Below are 26,314 nucleotides of genomic sequence, written 5' to 3' on the forward strand. Positions count from 1 at the left end.
TCTTTTAAAAGAACTTCAAAAACCAAAATAAATTTTTTATGAAATCTAAATAATTTTTTTTATTTACTAAAAATAAAACTAAATAAGGTTAAAAAAGAAAATTTTTTTAAAGATAATGATATATATAAATATACATAATAAAAAAAATTATTTCTTATTTTAGTAACTTAATTTAGTAAGTATATAAAAAAAAGTATAAGAGGATATAAAAAATAATAATCAACTTTGATAAATATTTTATATTTATTATATACATAATTTATCCTTATTTTCTTTATTATTGTTATCTAAAAGAAAATTTAATATAAAATAATAAAATTAACTTTATTTATTTTTTTTTCTTTTAACAAACAATAAATTTTATTAAAAAAGTATTCCTAATTTTATACCTATTGATACAATTTTTCATCTTTTCTTCTTTTTTTTTTTTTAATAACCAAGACCAATTTTCTCCGTCTCCGGAAAAGTTATGTTACATTTTGGTAATGCTATTTTTAACTGCCTTTGAATTGCAAGACGATTTGATATGTATGGAAGGAAATATAAATGAATTCTTTGTATATTTTCAAATTTCACAAGCCAATAAATTACTGAATCAGAGATATGTGGATTAAGCACTATTTCCTAAAATTAAAATAATTTAATTTATATTACCAATTATATTACCAAAATGGGATTTATATTATTATGATATAATATAGGAACTTTTCTATTAAAATATTCATTAAAAGATTATAATTTTTTTTTTTATCAAAAGCTTATTAAAATAAATATATATATATATATATATATATATATATTTATTTTTTGCTTTTATAAAATACTGATAATCAAAGAATAAGAACAATATAAAATAAATAATATAGTCATAAGAAATATTCCATTAAAAATTTTTCTCTCCCATGGTTCTAACATATAAAGTCCTGTTACAAGTATATATTTAAAATATAATGGATGATACTCATCAGCATCTGCTCTAGAAGTTGCTTTAATGTGTTTTTTATCCATATTTCTACAAAACAAAATATGTATAACCTTTTTAATTATTATAAAACAATAATTAAATCTAGAAAAATAATTATTAAAAAATATATATATATATATGTAATCAATAGGTGAAAAGTAAAGGCGAGAACCACTTATAATGTTATATTTATAGTGTTAAATTTTATATGTTAAAGATATAAAGAACAAATTATACAGCTTCATGAAATATATGATAAAAAAGTAATCAATTTTAACCTTATCTTATGATTAAATTATTTATTAACTTAACAAAAAAACTTTTTTTTTTTTAAGAAAATTCCACAATGGAATTATATTATATAATTTTATGACACAACTTACTAGATCTTTTAATGTATGTCCAGGCCTACTCAATGATAATATTTTAATTCCTTCATTACCAAAATAATCACAAAAATTTAACTTTAAGCTTGAAATACAACGACAATGACTAAAATATTTAAACCCGTTGTCAGTTATTACACTATCTGAACCATCTACCTAAATGTTATTATTTGATTAAATGATTAATTATAAAAATTTTTTGTATTACCTTACTAATATAAACATTTGGTACATGACTCCACATTTCATTATATGCTATCTCTGATCTCATAATAAACATTTCTTTTTCTTTCATTCTTAATCGAGCTTCTCTATTACTTTTTGAAAAAGTTTTTGAATGTATATTACTTTTATATGTCTCTTCTTCTGTATTCTTTAAATATTTAATTAATTCTTCATTTGGTTTTGGAAGATTATTTAAATCAATATCACAACTATTAATAAATTCCTTCATTTCTCTTTGACTTTTAATTGATGTTCCGTCATCCATTATAACTTCTGTTGCACCACAATTCATTAACCATTCAAGTGCAGCTAAATCTGGTCCTATACTTGCAACTTTTTTAATATCATATTGATTAGACCACATTTCAACAAATCTTCTTCTTACTTGATGAAGATGAAATAATTTAAAATTAAAAGATGTACTAGCATATCTTACACCACTATTTTTTATAATAAATAATGATTTTTTAAAAATTATAACCATTTTAAAGCTAAATATTATGTTATTATATATATTTTTGAAAAAAAAAAAGATAACTTTAAATCTGATTCAAACAGTTAAATTAAATATTTGTTGTGACATTTTTTTTAAATATTAAAAAAAATATAAATATTGAAACAACAACAATAAAAATTAATTTAATTTAATTTTTTTATTAACAATTTCATCAGTAAATAATTCTTTTGCCTTTTGATCCTTTTTATCTGATTCTGAGATTGAAAATAAAAATTCTGAAGGTAATTTAAATGAAGCACAAAACATCTCCTTACGAGAAGCTACATTACGAACATTATGAATTTCCAAAAATTCTAAATTTGGTATATTAATATTTGAACGCACAATTCGTGAAGCTTCTTCAAAAAACCATGAAAATGGTACATCACTACAGCTTTTGACAAATAAATGGACATGAACTATTATATCAAAATTATAATTTTCTTTCTTTTCTTCTTTTAATAATCCTTCTAAATATGGTAAAAATGTTACAGCAAGTGCTGGAAGATTCATTATAATATGACAATTAGAAGGTTTATCTATAGAATCTTTGTATGATAATAAATCATTCCTTACAATAATTTTAAAAAAATCTTTTGCATCCATATTAAATATTTTAATATTCTTATTTTTCATTTTATTTATTTCAATATTTGTTTCCATCCATTTTACACTTTCAGGATTTAAATCATTTCCAAATACTTTTTTAACACCTTTTTTAATAGCTGGAAGTACAAAAGGTCCAACTCCAGCAAATCCATCATAAACAACTGAATTTTTATCTAATTTTTTTACAATTCTTTTATGTTCATTACTTAGTCTTGAATTCCAAAAAACTTTTGAAAAATCCATTTTGTATTTTAATCCATCTTCAACAACAACTGTTAAATAATTTTCTTCACCAGCTAACAATTCCATTTTAAAAAATCTAAATTCTGTTGTAATTGTATCAAGTTTATTGACAACAGTCTTACACCAACTAATTTTATCAAGAACTATTTGAGCAATAATATATTTATAAGGTAGTAATTCTTTTTGTAAATTAAAATGAGCTATATGACCAATTTGTGAATAACCACTAAATTCAAGTGAATCAGGTAATATAGACTTTATTAATCTTTTTATATCATAATCTTCATATTTTAAAGTAAATGATTTCATTGAAATTTTTGTTTCAATATTAGTTAAATATTCTATTGTTTCTTTTATCTTAATTTCATCAAAATTTTCTGGATTTAAAACTAAAAGTTTACTTTTTTTATCTTCATTTTCCATTATTGCTTTTATTTTATTCATTGTTGGTATACTATAATCTTTAATATTTTGTGATCCAATAATCCTACTAACTATTTTTGAAGGTATTTCAATTGTAGGTAAAATAATATTTTTACTAAAATTTTAATAATTAATTTTTAAATTTTTAAAACTTACTTAAATTTTTCTTTATCAAGAATTACCATTCCTCTAACATTTTCTGGTGGTTTTAAAGGATCTATCATATTTTTTTTTAAATATCTATTAAATATAATATTAATATTATTTTTATAATTTAAAAGAAAATTCATTTTTATTATACACGATCTTCCAATTGGTTAATTTAATATACGGCCTTTTTCTAATATAACTTATTAAAATTTTATTTTAAAAAGTTATAAAAAAAAAATTTTTTTAAATTACTTTTTTTAATAGTTTATTAAATTAATTATGAAATTAAATATTTTACCTATGAAAACTAATTTGTTAGTATTAAAAAAAAATATTATTAATCAATTATCATTCTATTCATTATCATCTTCAAATACATTAATTCAGGTAATATCAAATGAATGGTTAAATTTAAATGAAGAACTTTCAATAGATAAAAAAATAAATAAAGGAAAAATCTTTATATCAGCTTATAATGAATCAAAAGATTATGATAAAATTGAGGGACTTAAATTTTTAGTACAAAAAATGTCTACAAATCATGAATTGTTAAATAATGCTATAAAAAATTATCAAAGAATTTCTAATGTTAATACAATACGAGATATTTATATAGCTTCAACACCAGAATATGCTAAACTTTTTCATGCAATTTCTAATTTATCAGAAGGTGTTAGATTTTTATGTGAATTAAGAGCAGATATTCATCGTATGATAAAAATAATGTCAAAACAATCAAGTGGAGAATTAGCAGGTCTTGTTAGATTAGATAATTTTTTAAAAGAAAAATTAATTAGCATATTTTCATTAAGTAATTTATCATTACAAAGAATTACATGGAATTCACCAGCATCATTATTACAAAAAATTACATCAAAAGAAGCTGTTCATCCAGTAAAAGGATTATTAGATATTGAAAGAAGAGTTTCTTCAAATAGAAGATGTTTTATTTTTACTCATAGTGCTATGCCTAATGAACCTTTAATTGTTGTTTACGTAGCATTAATGAAAAAAATTGCAAATAATATTAAAGAAATAGTTAATGATGTTGAGGATTATATTGATAAAAATGAAAATGATAAGACAACTGCTATATATTATTCAATAAGTTCTTTACAACCTGGTCTTAAAGGAATTGATTTAGGAAATTTATTAATAAAATCAGTAGTAAATGAATTAGAAAAAGAATTACCAAATATTGTTGAACATTCAACATTATCTCCAATTCCTGGTTTTAGACATTGGCTTATTAGATGTATTCATGGTAATAGTAATTTTGAATTATTTGATATTAAATCATGTAACATTTTAAAAGAAATTGGTTTTGATTTATCTAATATAAATGAGGTTAAAAAAATAATATATGAAGAAATTGAATCAGATTCAGTTGAAAGATATGAAAAATTAAAAAAATTTTTTATGTATACTTGTGCTAGATATCTTTGTCATGCTAAAGAATTAAAAAATAATTTTGCATTAAATCCTGTTGCTCATTTTCATTTATCAAATGGAGCAAAAATATATCGTATTAATTGGAAAGGAAATACAAGTGGAAGAGGTATTCAACAAAGTTTAGGAATGATGGTTAATTATTTTTATGATACCTCTAAAGTTCATCAAACTAGTAGTAAATATTTAAATGAAAAAGAAATATTAATTAGTGATGACATTAAAGGACTATTATAAATATCAATAAATTTAAAAATTAATGTACCATAAAAATATTTTATTAATTAATTTTATCGTTAAAATGTTTTTAATTTTTATTTACTTAAAAAAAAAATTATAATACTGTTTGATAAAATTTATAAATAATTTTCATTGACGGCAATTAAGTATTCTTTTTTGTAGGTGCAATGAATCATGAAATTTTCTTATACTATAAATAGATAATTTTTATATTATCATTCATTTAACTTAATTTTGATAAATGATTTTTTTAATTTAAAAAGGCAGAAGACAATCTGGAGGTATTGTCCGAAAATTGTTCCAATTGACTAAACTTGTTACTTAAAATTATATGGCAAAAGAAGGCATCCGACTACCAAGCGCCATTATTTTCCACTTCATTTGTTTATTTCAAGTTATAAGTATATGGCGCACCAGGCTCCATCATAGGTGAGTTGGAAATTAAAGTGACAATTATTTTTACCAGCTGGTTAAAAAGTACTATCATTTTAACATAACGTTAGCAAGAATACGATTAATTTAACATATTTGTAATTAATAAAAATGTTAAGAAAAAGATTTTTTATATCTAACTGTCAAAATAATTTTACAAACCGTTCGTTATATTTTGATTGTCATGGGTTTATGATCAGTGATTATATTAAGAAAGGAAAAGCAAAGTTAAGATAATTTTTTCTCATATTCATTTGCCAAGAATATCTTTTCTTATAATGATTAAGCTTTTTATTTTATTTACTATAACTATTTCTAATATCTTTTCTTTACCAATTCAATTTATAACTAATGATAATCTTCCATTATTAGAAATTGGTAAAACAATTTCAGGAAGTCCTATTATAGCCATAGAACATGGTGAAAGTAATCCAATAAAAGGTATTTATTAATTATTATTATTTTTTTTTTTTAATTAAAACATATTTAAGAAGATTCTGTTATTGAAAAAGATTCTGAAAATGATCCAATAATTAAATTTTTAAATGGACCCAAAAATAAACGTTAAATATTATTTTGATATCATTAATTATTTTTCCTGTACATATACACTATAATCAAAATTTAACATGAAGGTCCTTCTCATACAAGTACGGGAGAAATTTTTAATTACGTGTTATACTTTTGTATGAGAACCTTTATTATATAATTAATTATATTTCATTACTTTTTATCAAATGTAATTGATCGTCTTTTATTTTCTTTGTTATAAACATTATTATACAAACTTTATAATTTACTTTTATAAGATTATTTCTATATAATTTAAAATATATTTTATATATTAAGCATGGCTCAATCATCTATACCAATATTTATTGTTGATGCTTTTACAAATCAAAAATTTACAGGAAATCAAGCAGCAGTTTTTATTTCAAAAGACAAACTTCATGATGATTGTTATAAAAAAATTGCAGCTGAATTTAATCTTTCTGAAACAGCATTTCCTATTCCATTACAAAATAAAACATTTCAAAATAGTGAAAGATTTACTTTAAGATGGTTTACACCAAAAGTTGAAGTAAATTTATGTGGTCATGCAACATTAGCTACTAGCCATATTATATTTAATGAATTAAAAAATAATAATAATAAAATTATCTTTGAAACATTAAGTGGTAATCTTGAAGTTGAAAAAGGAACAGAACCAGAAAGTTATATAATGAATTTTCCACTTTATAGTATAACAAAAGTTTTATCAAATGATTGGAAAAATACTGATGATATTTCTGATAAATCAATAAAGTCACCACCTGAATTGTATCAATTAATTAAATGTGTAATTGGAAATTTACAATTTAAAAATGTTTATTATGCTAGTGAAGCTAAAAAATTAATTGTTGAATTAGATGGAAGTATCAATAAAAATCAATTTTTAGATATGAAACCAAATTATTCATTAATGACTACACTTCATCCAAATGGTGATTTTGTTAAAGGATTAATTGTAACTATTAAACCAAATGATTCTAAAAAACAAGGATTTATTGATAAAGATCAAATACCATTTGATTATATTTCAAGGTATTTTGCTCCATGGGTTGGTATTAATGAGGATCCTGCAACTGGTTCAAGTCAATGTGCTTTGGCACCATATTACAGATATCGAATGAATTCTAACGGTCCTTTTTATGGTAAGAATTAATTTTTTTATAAAAAAAAAAGTATACATATATATATATTTTTTAGCTTACCAATGTTATCCCAATAGAGGAGCACAATTTAAAATTAATTTTTCCAATGATAACAGACTTCTTTTGACAGGATTTGCTAAAACAATTATTAAAGGAACTATTGAATATTAAAAAATCTTCATACATCATTATATATAACAAAAACTTTTTAATAACAATAAAAAAAAACAATCAAAATTATATACAAAAATTTAAACTTTTCTTTTTTTCATTTCAATTATTTTGGCAGATTTTTCTTTTAAATTTTTTATTAAATTATCTTCATCATCTTGGTGTTCTTTAAATTGTCTTTTTTTAATTTTCATCTCAACTTGTATATCACCAGCAACTTGCCCTTTATATAATGATGAAGTTTTATCAATAGCAAAAGCGCTATTAGTATATAATGCTGAAAATCTTTCATCATTAACATCAAGTTCAAGTTCTGCAATCTTGTTTCCTTTATTCTTTTTATTCTTCTTAATTCCTTTAGATTTTTCTTTAATTTCCTCTTTTTCTTCTTTAATTTTATCTTCCTTATCATTTGTTTGATAATTATTAGTAAATTTACCGAATTCAACATTATCATTATCACTTTCATCACTTGGTGGGGCAATCAAATTACTAAAAGCATCTAAATTAGCATTTTCCCTAAAAGCATCATGCATGGCTTTAACACGATCTGGATCAACTTCATCCCAAGTTAATTTTGCTGTACTTGAAGATAAAGCCTTTGTTTCAAAAATTTTTGGTTTATACTTTATGTTTGCCATCTCATCACAAGTTACTTTTTCTTTCAATCGTAATTCATCAAACATCATATCATCAGGAATAAATCGAAGGTCCATTCTACAACCAGTGTTTTCAAATTCAATTCCATCACATGCTTCATAAATTGTAGATGCTGTTGAAATACTATCACAAGTAACAACAGCATAATAATATTTTAAACGACCAATTTGATATTCTCTAATAGCTTCATTAATTTCATTTTGACTTAATTTTGTGTTTTTTTGAATTCTTTCAATTTGTGGTCCTTTTTCTTCTTCTTCCTTAATTTTTTTATCCCCAATATCCGATAAATATATTTCAACTTGAAGTAATTTTCCGTTTAATGGCTTAAAAGAATTTAAAACAATATAAAGATCATCAATTTTTACACGATCCCAATCCATATTACAAATAGCTAATCTATTACTTTCCCATTCAACCATCTTAGCATCTTTATCATAATCCTGCCAATCAAAATTATCTTCGTCTCCCTCCAATACAACTTCCTCAATATCACTTTCTTCAGAATCTGAAGATGACAAATTACCATCTCCACGTGCTAAATCTAACTTGATTTGAGGAAGTTCATCTTCTTCATCACTTAAATCATAATACTTTGATACATCACTATTTTCTAAAAAATCCAATTTCCTTCCATACTTATCTGAAACTGCTTTCGTTGAAAACTTCTTATCAGTAAACATTGACTTAAACCTAGAATCAACCTTTAACTTTTTTTCAGAAACTTTCATTTCATTGAATTTTGGATCAGATGCAACATTATCAAATCTATCATCTTTGAATTGTCCTTTGGATTTTTTTTTCTTTTTTATATCTTTTTTTGCCATATTTCTAAAATATATATATATGTAAAAAGAAATAATATAAAAAAAAAACTAAATATGTTGAGAAATAAACTCAGATAATATAAAAAAAATAAAATAACAAATAATATATTTTTTTAACAAGAGTAATATAATAATATAATAATTATTTAATATTTACATCTCGAAGAGTTGGAGCTACTACAAAGGTTTGAGAATTAACTAGCAGTAATTCTCCTTTGTATGTAGCTTTTCCTTCATTATTAACTTTCAAATCCGGAGCAACTTGTTCCCATACTTTTTTTTTAGGATTCAATACAGAATCAGGTCTTGAAACAAAACTTCCACAAGTAATTCGCATACCAGGTGTACAAGAAGGATCAACTTCCATAATTTCAACTTTTTCTGGTGTTGAAGCACACATAACCATTGCCTGTGATTCGATTCCACGCATCTTTGCCGGTTTCAAATTACAAAGGCAAATAACAAGCCTGTTTTGCATCTCCTCAATTGGGACAAATTTGACCAATCCTGAAATAACAGTCCTAGGTTTTTCTTCACCTAAATCAATTGTTTCCAAGTAAAGAGCATCAGCATCTGGATGTCTTTTACATTCAATAATCTTTCCAACTCTAAGATCCAATCTTCCAATATCAACAGAATCATCAGATAAATTTGATGTTTTTTCACTTCCTTTCGTTGACTTTTCTTTCTTTTCATTTTTTAATAAGACAGATTCTTTCTTTTTTTTTTCAATAACAATTTCCTCCTTTTTTATATTACTTTCCTCAAGTAAATTCATAGTTTCATTTACATTAATTGGAACATCTATTTGTTTAATACCACCTTTAATTTCTTCTTCTTTTAATTGCTTCAATAACTTTTCAATTTCTACTGACAATTTTTTTTTATCTTCAGATAATTTAATTAATTGCTCTTTTTCAAATAAACTTTTAGCTTTTTCAGTTGATTCTTTAAGAGATGCCATTACATTATCAATATTTTTGATATTAGCTTGTGCTTTTGGATAAAAAAAGTTTGACTCAATTATTTTTGTTTCCATTTTTTTATTACTATCTTGTGGTTTCTTTTTTTGATCCTTTTTATTATCAGGTTTTTTATCAACTTTTGTCTCTGTTTTAGATGATGTTCCAAATTTTGCTTTAAATAAAGCTATGTCTTCGCTTTCTAACTTTGTAAAAAGTGTTGCAGGCTAAAATTATAACAAAAATTAGAATGGAAAATAGTATTTTAAAAAAATTAATTGCCTTTGTAGATCTGTAATAAATCTTAACAGGAAATTTTCGAAAAATCATAATTTTTTTTTCTATTTCTGTCTTACAGAGAAACTAATTTAAATGATGTATAATGAATATGATATACATAATACCAATAAAAAAAAACAATTAAACTTACAGTACCAATTTTATGACCAGATTTCAAAACACAACATATATTTTTTGGAAGCATTGTTAATTCATCTTTATTACATTGTTTTCTTATTTCTTCACTTACTTTTGGCATGTATGGATAGAGTACAACTGATAAAAGATAAACCAAATTTGCTGATATTCCAATAACAGTTTCTGCTCTATGTTTTTCTTCATCGTTTCCTTTAATTAATTTCCATGGAGCGTTATTTTGGAGATACTGATTTCCTTTTCTAGAAATAGAAAGAATTTTAAGAAGACCATCGCGGAGTTTCACTTCAGTTAAACATTTATGATATTCTTCCAAATCTTTATTAATTCCAATAAATAATTCTTTATCTTCATCATTTACAATAATATTAGGAATTATACCATTGTAATTTTTACTTAAAAATGAAAGTGACCTATTACAAAAGTTTCCCAAATTACTTAAAAGTTCAGAGTTAATTTTATTTGCAAAATCATCCCATGAAAAGTATGTGTCTGAGGATTCTGGTCTCATATATAGAAGATAAAATCTCCATACATCAGCTGGAATTCCTGTTTCAGAAGCAGCATCACCAAATACACCAATTCCACGTGATTTTGAAAATTTTTGATCCTCATAATTAAAATATTCAGTTGCATTTATATGTTTCACAATAGTATAATTGTCTTTAGTTCCAAATAATGTTGCTGGAAACATAATACTATGAAAAGCAACATTATCTTTTCCTAAAAAGTTATATAATTCAACATCTTTTGAATTTTTCCACCATTTAACATAATCATCTCCAAGAAGTTGTTTTGTAATTGATATATATCCTATTGGAGCGTCGAACCAAACATAAAAAACTTTATCTTGAAACCCTTCAATTGGCACTTTAACTCCCCATTTTAAATCTCTTGTAATGCATCTTTTTTCAAGACCAGTCTTCAACCATGATTTAGCGATTGATATAGCATTACTACTCCAATGATTATTTTCATTTTTTAATATATTTTCTAAATTTTCATAAACATCTGTAGTTAGTTTATCCAAGCATAAAAATAAATGTTTTGATTTTTTTAAAGAAGGAGTTTTTTTACAAAGTAAACATTTTGGTTCTTTAAGTTCAATTGCATTAATTAATTTTCCACAACCATCACATTGATCACCTCTAGCATCATCATAAGTACACAATGGACATATTCCATTAACATATCTATCAGCTAAAAATATATTACAAGATGAACAGTGTAATTGATCAACATCTTGAGATTCAATAAATCCATTAGCATATAATTTATTAAATACATCTTGTGTAATTTCTGTTTGTGCTTCAGTAGATGTTCTTCCGAAAGCATCAAATTTTATATTAAACCAATCATATATTTTCTTATGAATTTCATGATATTTGGAACAAATTTCACTAGGAGACATTTTTTCTTGTAAAGCTTTCACTTCTGTAGCAGTTCCATATTCATCTGTTCCAGATATATAAAGACAATTTATTCCTGTAATATTACAAAATCTTACAAAAACATCAGCACTAAGAACACATCCAATAATATTTCCTAAATGTGGTACATTGTTAACATATGGCAATGCCGATGTAACTAAATAGTTTTTTTTGCCTTTAATAGGTAACTTTCTACCTGTGTCATGATAAAAAGTTGGTTCAGAAAAAAATGTTTTTTCAATTGATTCCATATTAAGTCTATAAATATATATATTTTTTAAATAATTTTGCTTTCAAAAAATTAAAAAATAAATGAATAATTTATTAAAATAAAAAAAAAATATATTATAATTCACTCTTATAACGAAAACATTTTACCAATTATTAGTATTCCGAAATATCAATCTATCTAAATAATAAAACAATAATATATAATTATTATTTATACTATTTGTAAAATTTTTATATTTTAAAAATTTAATTAGAAAAAATATGTCAGATGATCCAACAATTAAGAAACAGAAAAACAATGATGGTTCAGCTGTGTCACCATTACCTAAAGGTTGGGAGAAGCGTATGAGCACTTCAAGAGGTATTTATTTATATATAAATATAATTTTAAAATATTCTAGGTCGTGAATATTATATAAATAGAACTACTGGACAAAGTCAATGGACAAGGCCTTCTTTATCTGAAGAAATTTCATCAACTCCTTCTTCTGTACATTGTTATCATTTACTTGTTAAACATAGAGATTCTCGTCGACCATCTTCATGGAGAAGTGAAAAAATAACAAGAACAAAAGAAGAAGCTATTGATATCTTAAAGAAATATAGAGATGAAATTGCTAATTCAGAAGAAAAATTGGAAACATTTATGAAATTAGCAGGAGAATACAGTGATTGTTCATCAGCTAAAAGAAATGGTGATCTAGGATTTTTTAAAAAAAATCAAATGGAGAAACCTTTTGAAAATGCTAGCTACGCATTAAGAATAGGAGAAATGTCAGATATTGTTGAGACAAACTCGGGTGTCCATATTATTTATCGTGTAGCGTAATATCTACATAATGTATATTTTTTTTTTTTAAATTTTATACTTATAAAAAAACTTATTAATAATAAAAAAAAACTTATGATTTATAATACAAATATTTTAATTTCTTTTCCTTTTTCTATCATTGTGATTATTTAAGAAATATTCTCCAGATTCAAGCATTTTATCAACTTTAGAAGGTTGCTGTGGTGGAGGGAATGGAGTATATTCGTCTTTCTTTTTCCATTTCTTAGCTTTTTTCTTTTTTATTGCATTTGTTGTACTTGATGATTGAACTTTCTTTTTAAATTTTGGTAGAAATCTATCCCAGCTTTCATTTTTTAATTTTTCATCTTTCATTAACTCTTTTTTTATCATCAATGTTTTTATATTAAAAATTGGATGAATATTTCTCATGCAATCTTCAACAATATGGCGAACTTCTTTTAATCCTTGAACTGAACCAATTGCTGCAACGGTACCTCCTTGTACAAGTACATAACATTCAGTTAGTAATTCCATTGCTTTTAGTGTTGCTCCATTATTTCCAATAAGACGAGCACGACGTTTTACAAATCTTTCCTTATTAGGTACCATTGATGAAATTTTAATAATATCACAAAATGTATCATCCTGGAGAATTTTTACGGCATTTTCATAAGGTACACTCCTAGCCAATAAATTAATAAGATCACGAGCTTTAAAAATCACATATGGATCCCAAGTTTTACGAGTTGTTTTGACAGTCATTGTACCTTCAACCAAATCCAAATCAGGTTTAATAAAATGTTTCTCTAATTCTTTTTCCAACAATGGCCAACACTCTCTTATATATTTTTCACGGTATTTTGGAAATATTGTTGCAAAAGAAGACTCACAAAGAAGACCATATTTATTGTCTTTACGTTCAAATGTTGAAATGTCCCACCATTGTGGATCTTTACCTGGTGGTGCTTTATATTTAGGTTCTTGGCTTTCCTCTGTCATCTGTAAATATAAACAATAATTCAAATAAAAAGTAAAAAAAAAAACCATAATATAATATCGTATAAACGAGAATATAAAATAAAAACAATATATAACAATAATTTTTCTTTGATAATGTGATAAATATTAACTAAATTGAGTTAAACATAAGTTATATAAAAACAACAATTATCTTAAATAAAATTACTCAACAACTTTGACAATTTTTCCAATAGCAATAGACTTTCCTTCATCTCGTAATGTAAATCTTCCCATTTGAGGGAAATTTTTGAATGTTTCCATACAAAAAGATTCTGCTGCTTCAAAACGTATAATAGCCTTTTCATCTTGACGTACATAACGAGCTCTTTCTTTTGCTCCAGTTTTTTTATTAATAGTACATATAATATTCTTGACAGTAACCTCTTCAATTGCGCTATGAATATGAAGGACACAAGAATATCCAGGTGCAATAATAGATTTGTGTTCTAAAATAACAACTTCAGCATCAAAAATTCTTCCAGTTGAACAAAGAGAATCTGGTGAACAAATAACAAAACCGGGCAAAACATCACTTTCTTCAACTCCTTTTAATTTTAATTTAACATTATTTCCAGAAACAACCATATCACTTTCAATATCATCACTTAAACATTGCAAAATTTGTACAGGTGTCTTATTTGGCATTAATATCATATTTTGTCCTTTAGCTATAACACCTGATTCCATTTTTCCTATTATAAGTGTTCCCATATCACTAAATTTATCTACAATCAAACAACGTGAAGGTCCATCATAGTCTCGTTGAATATCTGGAAGAACTTTATCTATATATTCTATGAAACATGGCCCAGTATACCATTGACAAACATTATTTTGAGGTTTTTCTTTCATAAATGCACCAGTCAATCCTGATACAGGAATATAAGTGATATCAGTTTTTGGATTAAAACCTAATTTTTTAAGATATGGTGTTAACTTATCACGAATTGTATTAAAACGTTCCTCTGACCATTGTACAGTTACATCATCCATTTTGTTAACTAATATAATTAAATGCTTAACTCCTGCTGTTTTAACAAGCATAGCATGTTCTCTAGTCTGACCACCACGATCAAATCCAGTTTCAAATTCACCCTTACGTGCTGAAATAACAAGTACTGCTAGATCGGCTTGTGTAGCTCCACTTATCATATTTGGAACAAATGACTTGTGACCTGGAGCATCTAAAATAGTAAAGTGTCGTCTTTCTGTTTCAAAATATGCTCTTCCACATTCAACAGTTTTTCCTTTTTCTCTTTCCTCTTCATTTGTATCCAAAGCCCATGATAAATACCATGATTCTCTACCTTTATCTTTAGCTTCTTTTTCATATTTTTCTAATGTTCTTTTATCAACCATTCCTGTAAGATACATAAGTTGTCCACCAATTGTAGATTTTCCAGCATCTACATGTCCAATAAAAACAATATTAATAGTTTCTTTTCTTGATTCATCTATAATATATATAATAAAAATATTTAAAAAAAAACTATACCTTTAACATAAACAGCTCTTTTAAATTTACTAGATAATGCTGCAATTTCAGCTTCCTTTTCTTTTGAAACTTTTTCATCATCATATTTATTTACAACACTTTCTTTCACAATTTTTTCTTCTTTAATATTATTTTCTTCAACTTTATTTTGTTTAACATCTACATCAGAAGGAGATAAATTTTGATTTCCACTTTGCACATCATTTTCTTGATGTTGTTGGTGAACAAATCCTTGTCCTGGTACAAAAGATGGAGCATTAACGTTGAGAACAAATGACGAAGCATTTGGATTAAATTGAAATTTCTGCTTGTTTTCTGAATTTTGTTGATCCGTCATAATTAAATATTTTCAAAAAATCTAAAAAATAAATAATAACAATTAGAACATTTTTAATAAAAAGTAATGGTAGGAAAATAAAAATTGACAATAAACGTTATACCAAATGTTTAGTTAATTTGTTAAAAGAAAAGCGCATCAAGACAAACATTGTAATTTAAAAATTTTTACTAAAAATATATAGAATTGATTGAAAATAATTGTGAATATAATATAAAAAATATTTATAAAAATGCTAAAAAATATATATTAATGTTTGGTATTACTAAAATAATTATTTTATCTTTTAATACTAATTAAAGAGTAAAAAAGTTAATTTAATATTAACAAATATAAGATTTTATAAAATAAATTTTGTTTTTAAAATTTTTTAAATAAATACTTTAAAATTTGATATAATATAATGTGGTATTAAAGTATTCCTATTTTTTAAATCTTTTGGTAAATTTAAAACATCTGATAATTTGTGAATCCCTGTTTCAACTAAACAACTTTTAAGTCCATTGTTATGAGCAAATGCTATATCAGTGTCTAATCTATCACCAAACATAATTGTTCTACTTTCATTAATCATAATATGAGTTTTCATGTACTCAAATATTGTTGTATGTGGTTTACCAATGACAATTGGACTTCTTGGTGCACAAGCAATAACTGCAGCAGCCATAGATCCACTACCAGGTATAATAACAGATGGATTTGGACCAGGAAATGTTTTATCCTCATTAGTTACAATAAATAAGACATCTTCGTTTATTAAGTAATTGGCAGCTTTCATCATCTTTGTGTAGCTAAAATGATTATCATAAGAAACAACAACTGCTGAAACTGGGCTTTCAAGATTAATATTTTCCAAGAAATCTGTTTTTGTATATTTACCAAAATGATCTTCTCCAATACCTATTGTATCTACTCCAGCGTTACGTAAAGTCTTTCCTAATCCACTTGTCCCAATGACATAAGCAGGATTATTACTTTTTCTATTTTTTGATATATAATCTGCTCCAACAATAGCTGGAGTAAATACATTCTTTAAAGGAATATTGTTAAAACCTAATTTAACTAGTTTTTTACCATAATCTTCTAGTGTTTTTGTTGAATTATTTGATATTAAATATACATTCTTATTTTTATTTACTAATAAATTTATAAAATCAATTGCTCCTGGAATTGGCTGGTTACCCAGCCACAATACTCCATCTGCATCAAATAAGAAATTGTCAAATGAATTTAACATTTCATTTAATTCTAAATTTGGTATTGATAACATTTTAAGAAATAAAAATAATGATTTTTCTATAATAAATTAAAAATTAAAAATAATGTATTTTAATAGATAAAATTATAACAATAAATAGGATGTAAATATTAATTTGAAAAAATAAAACTTGTAAAAAAATTGTAGACAAATTTCCAACTAAGAGAAATTATTTTTTTTATTTAAATTAATTTTAATTGAAAAAAAAAGTAAAATTTAATCAAATTTGGAAAAGACAATAAATAAAATATATATGTAATAAGAAAAAGTTAATTTATTTTTATTTATTAATATTACAAATTTTATAAATCAAAAAATAAATTTATTTTTTAATTAGAAATATTTATAGTTTTACTTTTGGTTTTCTTCTTTAATCAAAAAATATACTGTATTTATGTTTTAATTAAACAAATCAATTTGATATTTCTAAATTATTTGTAAATGATAATAATATACCAATTATTATTAATAAGAACAATAATTAAGTTTTTGTACTTAATTCGCTAACTATTTATAGAGCTAATAATAAAGTATCAAATATTATAAGTGATAATCTAACAAAAATATATACTGAAATTATTATTTAACAAATTTAGAAGAAATAAATGTAAAAAGTATTCAGAAAATGAATTACATTCTATTGATATTATAATTTTTGAGATAATTATATTAATAAGTTTTTTTATTGTTGTATTTTATAATTATAATAACCAAAAAAAATAATTTTTTTTTTTAAAAAGAATAAAAAATGTTTTATAAATTTTTTTTTATAAGTACCGATTAAAAATACATTACTGTTCAATAACCTATAATTTTATAATAATATTTGTAAAAACGTATAATTAAAATAATGCTTTTAAAAAAAACTTTTCCTACATATATTAACTAAAACATTTTTTTTTATAGATTTTCAAAGAACAATAAAAAAATAATAAAATTAAAACTACTTTATTATGTAAAAATCATTGTTTAACAATTTATCAAAATTAATTAAATTTTTTGATATCATTTTTATTTTTCTTAAAATAATATTTTTTATATATTTTAATAAAGAAACTTTTATAAAAATTTACATAATTTGGAATTCTTCTATTATTTAAAAATTTTAAATTTATTATTTGATAATAATTAATATATTAAATTAAATAATTCAAAAAATAATAAAAAGTTTGTGAATAAAATATGTTTAGAACATAAATTTTTAAAAATATTTTTTATTAGTTTATTTATTATCTCATTTGTTAAAAAAAATACATAAAACATTGATGAATCCTTAAAAATGTATAAAAAAAAGTTAGGGTTTTTGGTTTTGTAAGATTATAATTTTAAATTTTATTTGTTTTGCTTTACGTTAAAGATTATAATTTATTATTAATAAGGGAAATAAAATAAATTTATCATTAAAATAAAAAAAATGAATCACTAACTTTTGTAAGCAATGTTTAAAGTTTAAAAAAAAATATACTTATTTTTAAATTTTAATAACTTTTTTTTGTAAACATAATTTTTTTAAATACTATTATTCTTCATATAATTATTTAGAAAAAGAATTTAATATATATTAATTATTATAATATTATTAAAACCAATTAAATATATTTCTAATAAATTTTTTTTTTTATACTTATATTAAATATTAGAAATTTTTTTATTTTTAACAATTTAATAATTATATATTTTAAAACTAAATGAATTCGATTATTTTCATTTTTCTATTCATTTTAAAATATACTATTTGTTTTTTTAAATATTTAAACAAATAGACTTTACATGTATAAAAATTTTGACTCAATAAGAAATAATTTAAATTATTACAACCAACTTATAAATTTATTAACACTATTTTTTAAATAAAAACTTTAATAATTAATAACATAATTATTTGTTTCTTAAAGTATTATAATAATATAAAAATGTATTTTATCCAAGTAATAGTTTATTGTATTATTTTTTTATACTTAACCTATTGATTTTTTTTGTATAAAAGTTTATTTCATCAACATAATTTAATATTTTTGATTTAATAAATATAAGAGAAAAATTTTATTTTTTGAAAAATAAAATTAACAAAAATTATTTATTTAAAATAATAATTTATTTAAAATAAAAACTTTAAATACATATAATTTCTGTTTATTTTCTTAATACTGGTTTAATATTTTTATTAAATAATATATTTTAAAATGTGGTCACATTTTTGCACTGTTGTTTTAAACATTTAATTTTTTTTATCAATATAAATTTTTACAAATCTTGTGTACTTTAAAGAGAAAATTTTATTGTTTTTTTTAATTTACCCTACACGTTTTTCTATATATTTGTAATCATTTAGTTAAAATTTAATATTTAAACATTAGAACATTTAAAAAAAAGCTATAATAAAAGATAATGTACTTTTTTTAAAATAAATAAATATTTAATTTCCATTTATCATATGATATTTATTAGTTTTGGTAAAAAAAAATTTTCACTTCTTAAAATTAAAAGCCAATCTTTTAAATATATATTGTTTTTATTTTATCTTTTTGTACTTATAAATATGAATGATAAAATGTTAAGATTTTTATTGTGTTTTTAAAATTATTTGTAAATTTTTTGACATCATTTTTTAAAAATAGTATATATAAGTCATAAAATAAATAGGAATGTTGTATTAATTTTTTTTTATAACAAATTATTTAAAATGACAAATTTACCTTTTATTTTTTTTATCATTTTACTATATTATATAGTAACTTTTAATATTATTATGAAAAGGAATATTATTATTTTTGATAGAAATTTAATATATATTTTTTTTTGCTAAAGTAAAAAATAATTTGTATGAAGTTATAATATATCATCTTCATTAGGATAGAATATGAACAATTGGCAAAAATTTTGATAGATTAAAAAAAGAGTTAGAATAAAATCTGCAGTTTGATATTAAAAATAGTTACTTTAATAAGTATTATTTTTATTTCACAGATCTAATGATTATTTTTATTAATGTCATCTTCTAATTAACGTATATTTATTATAATATTTTATAACAATTTTCTTTTATTATTTGTGTAAGAATAATGATAATATGATTATAAAATATTTATATATAAAAAGTTTCTATGTTTACAAATTATTTGTAATAATGAATAAAATACATAACAAAATCACATTTGATTTTCCTCTTCTAGTGGGTGGCTATTAATTTTCTTTTAACTTTTTCCTTGTTAAATTTATAAATAAGCCAATTGTTAATAACTTTTATTTCGTATAATTTTTAGCCAATAATCATTAAAATAATTAATTCTGTTTATAAATATATTGCTTTTTAACTATAACATCTTTTATTTTACAATATTAAAATATGTGAACTTTTTTTTTATAAAATATCTATTTTATATGTAATAAATAGAAACTCGTCAATTATCTATTTTTTTTATCTTATCTTTTTTAATATGATTAATAAACATTTAACTTTTTATATATTATAGAAAGAAACAAATAAAAATTTAGTGTATCATTTTTAATATTTTTTTTCTAATCTTTATAAGTATTTTTTTATCATTAATAATTGTAATATGAATAATATTTTTTATAGAATAAAAAAAAGATATTTTTATATTTATAACGATTATCTTATCAAATATCATACTAAATAATAAAAGTATGATAATTTATAAAAAAAATAGTTAGAAAATTTTTAATGAAATCTTTTTTTAAAATATTAATATTGAAAAAAAAAATTTTTTTATTAATAATTTATTTATAAAAACTTTATTTAACTTAATTAATAAGTACATTTTTATTTATTTTTTACTTTAAAAATACTGTATTATAATATATTTATGTCAGCTGTCTCAAAATATAAAACATCTTTATTACAAATTTTATAATAATAAGAAAAAAATATATTATAAAATTCATTTTATATGACATAAATTTAAAATATAATGGTAAAACGAAAAAAAAATTATTATAGAAATATTTAATTAAAAAGCGCTATTTTAAAAAAATATAATAAGATAATCCTTAACTTTTCATCTTATAACTTTCTTAACAATTTTTAACATATTTTTGATCATCACATTTAATTTCCCTTATTTTATTTAAGCATCTTTTTAAAAAGTTTAAACATATATACATTCATAAAAATAAATATCTTCCTCATGAATCATATAATAAAAGTCAATAAAAGTAAAGTGATAAACTCATTTCCTTAAAATTTCTACAAAATCTCAATAATATTAAAGTTAAATCCTTTCATAAACTAAAATATTTTTAAGTTGTTTATATATCATAATAGGAGTAAATTTATATTAAAACATTAGTTATTTTTGATTATTCTTTTTCTTACTATTATTTATATTATTTTTAACTAAACATCTTATTATAAACATACATTAAAGATTTAAAAATAAATTTATAAGTTTATTAGAAATAAATTATTTTATAATTTAAATTGTAAAAATAATCTTACTATAATTATATATATTTTGTTTTTTTTTTTTATTAAAAATAATTAATTAAACAAATAAATAAATTAACTTTAATTATAGATATATATTTTTTTTAAAAAATTAATTAATTATTTTGACATGTAATATATTTTTACAACTTATCTATCTAATTCATTTTTACTGATTAACGGCACGAAAAATTTTCTCTATACAATTAAATATATTTAATCTTCTTATTACTACATTCTTTCTAAACAATTTTTTAATTCATTTTAAATAAAATAAAACAATAAATTATATATTGAATTGTAAAAGTTCTTCCAAAAATATATTTCTACTTCATTAACTTTTTAAAACATCATAAATTTTGTTAAATTAAAAAAGAATAAAATTTTTTGGAAAAGGATATAATTAGATATTTTGTCTATACCATAGATCCTTTTAAATAATGATTTATATATGTTGAGAATTTTGTTAAGAAAAAAAAAAAAGTTGAGAATGTCTTTTAACTAAAACTAAATAAATAAATAAATATCTTAAGATTGGAATTTATTATTGGCAAAAGAAGTAAAAATTTTCTATTATTAATATTTTCTGATTTAAATGTAATATATCAACAAAAAATATATTTATTATAGAAACATTAATCAAAATTTATTTATTTAGAACGTATAAATAAATTATATTTTTTTTATTTCAATTGAATTATGAAGAATTTAAGTGGAATTTGAACAATTTTATTTTCTAAATAGAAATATTTTAATTTCTTATTTTTTTTATTAATCTTTTTTTTTAAAAAACCACTCGATTTTTATAAATAAATTTTTTTTTCTACTAGAAATTTTTATGTAATATAAAATAATTACAAAGTACATGACAAGGTTATATTATCATATGTATATATACATGGTTAAATAAATGACAAAATATTCTTAAAACATACCCATTAACTATTATTATTTTTTTTTCCTTTTTATCAAAATTTTTTTTTATTATTATTCTATTATAAAAAAAAGATTTATAGTATAATTCTATATATCCTTTTTTTTTTTGTTTTTAAAAGTTTTAAAATAGTTTATCATTTAAATATGTTGATTATCTTTATAAGTGTCATGTATCAATCTTTTAAATATTATTTATCTTTTTATCTAATTGATCGTATTAAAAAAAATACTCCCAATACTATTGAATATTTAAAATCCTTTTGGAATTATCTGATTGATATTTTACTTATTCTCAAAAGACTCATAAATACTCTTTAAATGTATTTTCTTTTTATTTCAAAGATTTCTTCTATTTATCTTTAAATATTTTTACATTTGCATTAAAAAAAAACACATTTTTTTTAATGACTATTTAAAATAAATGTATAGTTAATAAGATAACTGCAAAATTATTTGTTCAAATTTGCTTCTTTTTTTTTAATAAGAAATTTGATATTTCATTTCTTTTTATATAATATAAAAGTTACTACTTCAAAAATATTAAGTTGCAAAAGAAACTTTGCTTATTACTACTTCTACCTATTTTATAAAGATACTATTAAGAAGTATTGTTATGAAAAATTTCAGTTATAATTTTATCTTTTGTTTTATTTTATTTTTAAATATATTAACTTTTTTTATTAAACAATATAAAAATACTTAAAAAAAGATTTATTGTATACTCTTATTTATTTATAAATCTTTAAAATAAATTTTTATGATAAAAATATAATTTAATTTTAAAAGACATTTTTTTTATTAAAACATTTATAGTTCATTTTAATTTTTTTATTATATTTATTTATAAAAATGAAATAGATTAACATATTAAGTTATTAATTTGAATAATTAAATATTTTTCAAAACATTAAACATATATAGTATATTTATTATATAAAAAAAATTTTTTTTAATTATACTTCTTAATATTTCTTATAGGTAATTAATATAATATTTTTTTTGCTAAAAATCACACAATATTTTTTAATGTTTTTATTAATATATTTAAATATCTATTTTATGTTAGTGTAAAATATTTTATTATCATCTTTCATAATATGTTTGTAAACTAAAAAAAAAATTTTATTAAGAATGTATTAGAAAATTTCATAATCTCTACACAATTTCATTATTGTAAATATAAATAATAAATTTCTAATTGGAGGTTTTCTTTCTTCTTTACTTATAAAAACTAATTCTTATTATATATTTATCTTTTTAAAATATACTGAAAAATGTATTTTTAAAAAGTAATCATCTTTATTGTGAACCATTAACAATTTTATAGTATGTCATTTATACTATCTTTTTTTAAACTCATACTAATATTTCTTATTTCTTTTTATATTTATAAATTTTAAAAATATCATAATTTTTTTTTTACCTAACATTAATAAATATATGCTTTGTATTTTTATTACATTAGAAAGTTTAATGATACATATAATTTTAAATTAATTGTCTTTTTTTTAACTTTTATATTATATAAAATTTTGATTTTTTTTTTGTTATAGTAGTAAAGAAATTATTATTATTATATAACAAAAAGAAATGCATATATTATTTACAGTTATTAGTAATTTCTTTTTTAAACATTTATACATTTTTACCCCATATATTATACATTATTACTTATAATATTTTTCTTTCATAAAAATAAAATTTAATAAATTATTAATTCTTTAGTTTAAACAAAACTTAGAATAATTGTACATTTTATGTTTTCTTAAAAAAAAAAAAAAACTATTTTAATACATTAATTATAAAGTTTAAATATATTTTATATACATTTATACTTTCTATTTACACAAATAATTATTTTTTTTTTTTAAATTAAAAAAATTTTCTTATATTATTATATTCTAAAAAACAATGATGTAATACTTTTAATTTTATAAAAAAAAATATTAAATGTTATTATAAAAAATGTTACTTAAAAGATAATTAATTTTATCATTTTGTGACGTTTGTACATTTAAATATTAATAATTTCTTATTTTAGATAGTAATAGAATATTAATAAAATTAATAGTTTCATCTCATTTTGAAATATTTAAAGATATGCTAATGATTTTAAAAATTGGATATTATTAATATAAACTAAATAATTTTTATTTTCTAAGAAAAAAGAAATTTAAATTAAAATGGCTCGAAAATTATGTCCAAATGATGTTTCATTATTTTCTGGAAATGATACATTTACACAATTATCATTACATTATTTAGATCTTTTTTATAATTTTTATGCTAAACCACATGGATATATATGTTTAGTTATTTGTATTTTTGGTCTTGTTACAAATTTTGTTCATGTAATTGTTTTGACTAGAAAAAATCTTAGAAAATCAGCCGTAAACTGTATAATGACAGCTGTTGCTTTCTGTGATATGGGAACAATGTTTACATATTTAATTTATAACTTACATTATGTTCTTGGATTTTCATTTTCTACTAAATCATGGTATGTTATAAATATAATAATTTTTTTTAATATTATTATAGTTCAAATAAAAATTCATATAATTGGAATATATTTTTATATATTCATGTTATTGGATCTATTCTTCTTCATTCAACAACATTATGGTTAGCTGTAGCAATGGCATTTTTACGTCGAATTACTCTTCAAACAAATTCATTTAATTCATCATGGCAAAAAGCAAAAATAGCACGTAAAATATGTATTGTAATTTTTATATTTACATTTATATCAATTATACCAACAATATTAGTTCATAATATAGTTAAATTAAATAAATGGTATCCAAAAGATGAAGGAAAAAAATGTTTAAATGATTATGGTGGAAATGAAAATATATCATTTCAACGATATACAATTGATTTTCCTGAATTTGTATTAAAAGATAATTGTAGAATATTTAAAGGTAATCTTTGGTTATCAGGAATATTAAACAAAGTTATTCCATCTTTACTACTATTTTTCCTTTCCTTTAGTCTAATGTCAAAACTTAAAATAGCCCAAGAGAAAAGGAGAAAACTTTTAGAAAATGGTCATAAACTTTCACATGATAATACTATGAAAAGAAAATATACTGATAAAACTACTCCAATGTTATTAGCAATATTAATTGTTTTTCTTATGACAGAAGTTCCTCAAGGAGTAGTTATGATTATCACTGCTATTTATACAAATGATGGTTTTAATGTATTATATAAAAATTTAGCTGATATTTTAGATCTCTTATCATTAATTAATTCATCTGTCAATTTTATAATGTATTGTGTTATGTCATCAAGGTATCGTGCCACATTCCTTCAAGTTGTATTAAATCGTAAATTTCAAAATATTATTATTAATAAAAATGGTATTACAACATTATTTTTTACAAAAGAATTTATTCCATCAACATCTAATGGTAATCAATTATTAAAAATGAAAAGTACTTCTTTACAAAATAATATTAATGAAGAATTAAATTTTTTAAATAAAAAAAAAGATATTATTAATAATAAAAATGACAAACAATCTGTATCTATTAAAAAAATTGGTACTTCTCAATATAGAGGTATGAAAAAATTAAAAAATTCAATTGGAGAAAAAAATTGTTTTGTATATGAGGATAAAAATCAAGACATTACTAATGTATGTGATACTAATTCAATTTTTGAAGATAACAAAGAAGAATATTCTATTGCAAAAATAGAAGGTGATATTCAAATATAATATATATATTTTATATACAATTATAAAATTGAATAAAACGGGTTATATAAATAATTAATTATATATATATTCATTATATGTGCAATAAACTTTTATCTAAAATACTTTAAAATTTAATTATTAATTCTATGTTTTGTTATCAAAAAATAAATTGGTATGATTATTTCCGTGACCAATAAAACCATATTTTTGATATACATATTCTAAATAATTTTCTTAGGTTGAAAATAGATATCATAATGTAACAAAAATAAGATGCATCCGGTCGAGATATCTT

General features: G+C 21.0%; 12 protein-coding genes across 12 annotated transcripts; 5 read left to right on the plus strand and 7 right to left on the minus strand.

The window, feature by feature from the left end:
- Positions 1-429: 429 nt before the first annotated feature.
- SRAE_1000003700 (Hypothetical protein) lies at positions 430-2,059 on the minus strand (the record flags this gene model as incomplete). Its single annotated transcript, XM_024646823.1, has 3 exons — positions 430-624; positions 1,348-1,506; positions 1,559-2,059. 3 exons carry the CDS (start codon positions 2,057-2,059, stop codon positions 430-432), a joined length of 855 nt encoding a protein of 284 aa, XP_024500962.1.
- A 150-nt stretch (positions 2,060-2,209) lies between these two features.
- On the minus strand, positions 2,210-3,570 carry SRAE_1000003800 (tRNA (guanine(37)-N1)-methyltransferase; the record flags this gene model as incomplete). Its single annotated transcript, XM_024646824.1, has 2 exons — positions 2,210-3,461; positions 3,503-3,570. 2 exons carry the CDS (start codon positions 3,568-3,570, stop codon positions 2,210-2,212), a joined length of 1,320 nt encoding a protein of 439 aa, XP_024500963.1.
- Positions 3,571-3,775: 205 nt separating this feature from the next.
- Positions 3,776-5,182, plus strand: SRAE_1000003900 (Malonyl-CoA decarboxylase, mitochondrial; the record flags this gene model as incomplete). Its single annotated transcript, XM_024646825.1, has 1 exon — positions 3,776-5,182. The coding sequence occupies one exon, from the start codon at positions 3,776-3,778 to the stop codon at positions 5,180-5,182; it is 1,407 nt and encodes a 468-aa protein (XP_024500964.1).
- Positions 5,183-5,895: 713 nt separating this feature from the next.
- SRAE_1000004000 (Hypothetical protein) lies at positions 5,896-6,185 on the plus strand (the record flags this gene model as incomplete). The annotated part of the gene is made up of 2 exons (XM_024646826.1): positions 5,896-6,058; positions 6,109-6,185. 2 exons carry the CDS (start codon positions 5,896-5,898, stop codon positions 6,183-6,185), a joined length of 240 nt encoding a protein of 79 aa, XP_024500965.1.
- A 282-nt stretch (positions 6,186-6,467) lies between these two features.
- Positions 6,468-7,482, plus strand: SRAE_1000004100 (Phenazine biosynthesis PhzF protein family-containing protein; the record flags this gene model as incomplete). The annotated part of the gene is made up of 2 exons (XM_024646827.1): positions 6,468-7,311; positions 7,367-7,482. The coding sequence occupies 2 exons, from the start codon at positions 6,468-6,470 to the stop codon at positions 7,480-7,482; spliced, it is 960 nt and encodes a 319-aa protein (XP_024500966.1).
- An 80-nt stretch (positions 7,483-7,562) lies between these two features.
- On the minus strand, positions 7,563-8,969 carry SRAE_1000004200 (ESF1 homolog; the record flags this gene model as incomplete). Its single annotated transcript, XM_024646828.1, has 1 exon — positions 7,563-8,969. One exon carries the CDS (start codon positions 8,967-8,969, stop codon positions 7,563-7,565), a length of 1,407 nt encoding a protein of 468 aa, XP_024500967.1.
- A 142-nt stretch (positions 8,970-9,111) lies between these two features.
- On the minus strand, positions 9,112-12,047 carry SRAE_1000004300 (tRNA-binding domain and Aminoacyl-tRNA synthetase, class 1a, anticodon-binding domain and Nucleic acid-binding, OB-fold domain and Rossmann-like alpha/beta/alpha sandwich fold domain and Methionyl-tRNA synthetase family and Methionyl/Leucyl tRNA synthetase family and Methionine-tRNA ligase, type 1 family-containing protein; the record flags this gene model as incomplete). Its single annotated transcript, XM_024646829.1, has 3 exons — positions 9,112-10,158; positions 10,362-11,953; positions 11,993-12,047. 3 exons carry the CDS (start codon positions 12,045-12,047, stop codon positions 9,112-9,114), a joined length of 2,694 nt encoding a protein of 897 aa, XP_024500968.1.
- A 241-nt stretch (positions 12,048-12,288) lies between these two features.
- On the plus strand, positions 12,289-12,856 carry SRAE_1000004400 (Peptidyl-prolyl cis-trans isomerase NIMA-interacting 1; the record flags this gene model as incomplete). Its single annotated transcript, XM_024646831.1, has 2 exons — positions 12,289-12,388; positions 12,429-12,856. The coding sequence occupies 2 exons, from the start codon at positions 12,289-12,291 to the stop codon at positions 12,854-12,856; spliced, it is 528 nt and encodes a 175-aa protein (XP_024500969.1).
- Positions 12,857-12,952: 96 nt separating this feature from the next.
- On the minus strand, positions 12,953-13,819 carry SRAE_1000004500 (KRR1 small subunit processome component homolog; the record flags this gene model as incomplete). Its single annotated transcript, XM_024646832.1, has 1 exon — positions 12,953-13,819. One exon carries the CDS (start codon positions 13,817-13,819, stop codon positions 12,953-12,955), a length of 867 nt encoding a protein of 288 aa, XP_024500970.1.
- A 183-nt stretch (positions 13,820-14,002) lies between these two features.
- Positions 14,003-14,884, minus strand: SRAE_1000004600 (Ef1alpha-like factor; the record flags this gene model as incomplete). Its single annotated transcript, XM_024646833.1, has 1 exon — positions 14,003-14,884. The coding sequence occupies one exon, from the start codon at positions 14,882-14,884 to the stop codon at positions 14,003-14,005; it is 882 nt and encodes a 293-aa protein (XP_024500971.1).
- A 1,158-nt stretch (positions 14,885-16,042) lies between these two features.
- Positions 16,043-16,942, minus strand: SRAE_1000004700 (2-phosphoglycolate phosphatase, eukaryotic family and HAD-superfamily hydrolase, subfamily IIA and HAD-like domain and Nitrophenylphosphatase-like domain-containing protein; the record flags this gene model as incomplete). Its single annotated transcript, XM_024646834.1, has 1 exon — positions 16,043-16,942. One exon carries the CDS (start codon positions 16,940-16,942, stop codon positions 16,043-16,045), a length of 900 nt encoding a protein of 299 aa, XP_024500972.1.
- A 7,554-nt stretch (positions 16,943-24,496) lies between these two features.
- Positions 24,497-26,037, plus strand: SRAE_1000004800 (GPCR, rhodopsin-like, 7TM domain and 7TM GPCR, serpentine receptor class w (Srw) family-containing protein; the record flags this gene model as incomplete). Its single annotated transcript, XM_024646835.1, has 2 exons — positions 24,497-24,813; positions 24,855-26,037. The coding sequence occupies 2 exons, from the start codon at positions 24,497-24,499 to the stop codon at positions 26,035-26,037; spliced, it is 1,500 nt and encodes a 499-aa protein (XP_024500973.1).
- Positions 26,038-26,314: the final 277 nt, after the last annotated feature.

The sequence above is a fragment of the Strongyloides ratti genome, assembly GCF_001040885.1.
Source record: "Strongyloides ratti genome assembly S_ratti_ED321, chromosome : 1".
Lineage (NCBI taxonomy): Eukaryota > Metazoa > Nematoda > Chromadorea > Rhabditida > Strongyloididae > Strongyloides > Strongyloides ratti.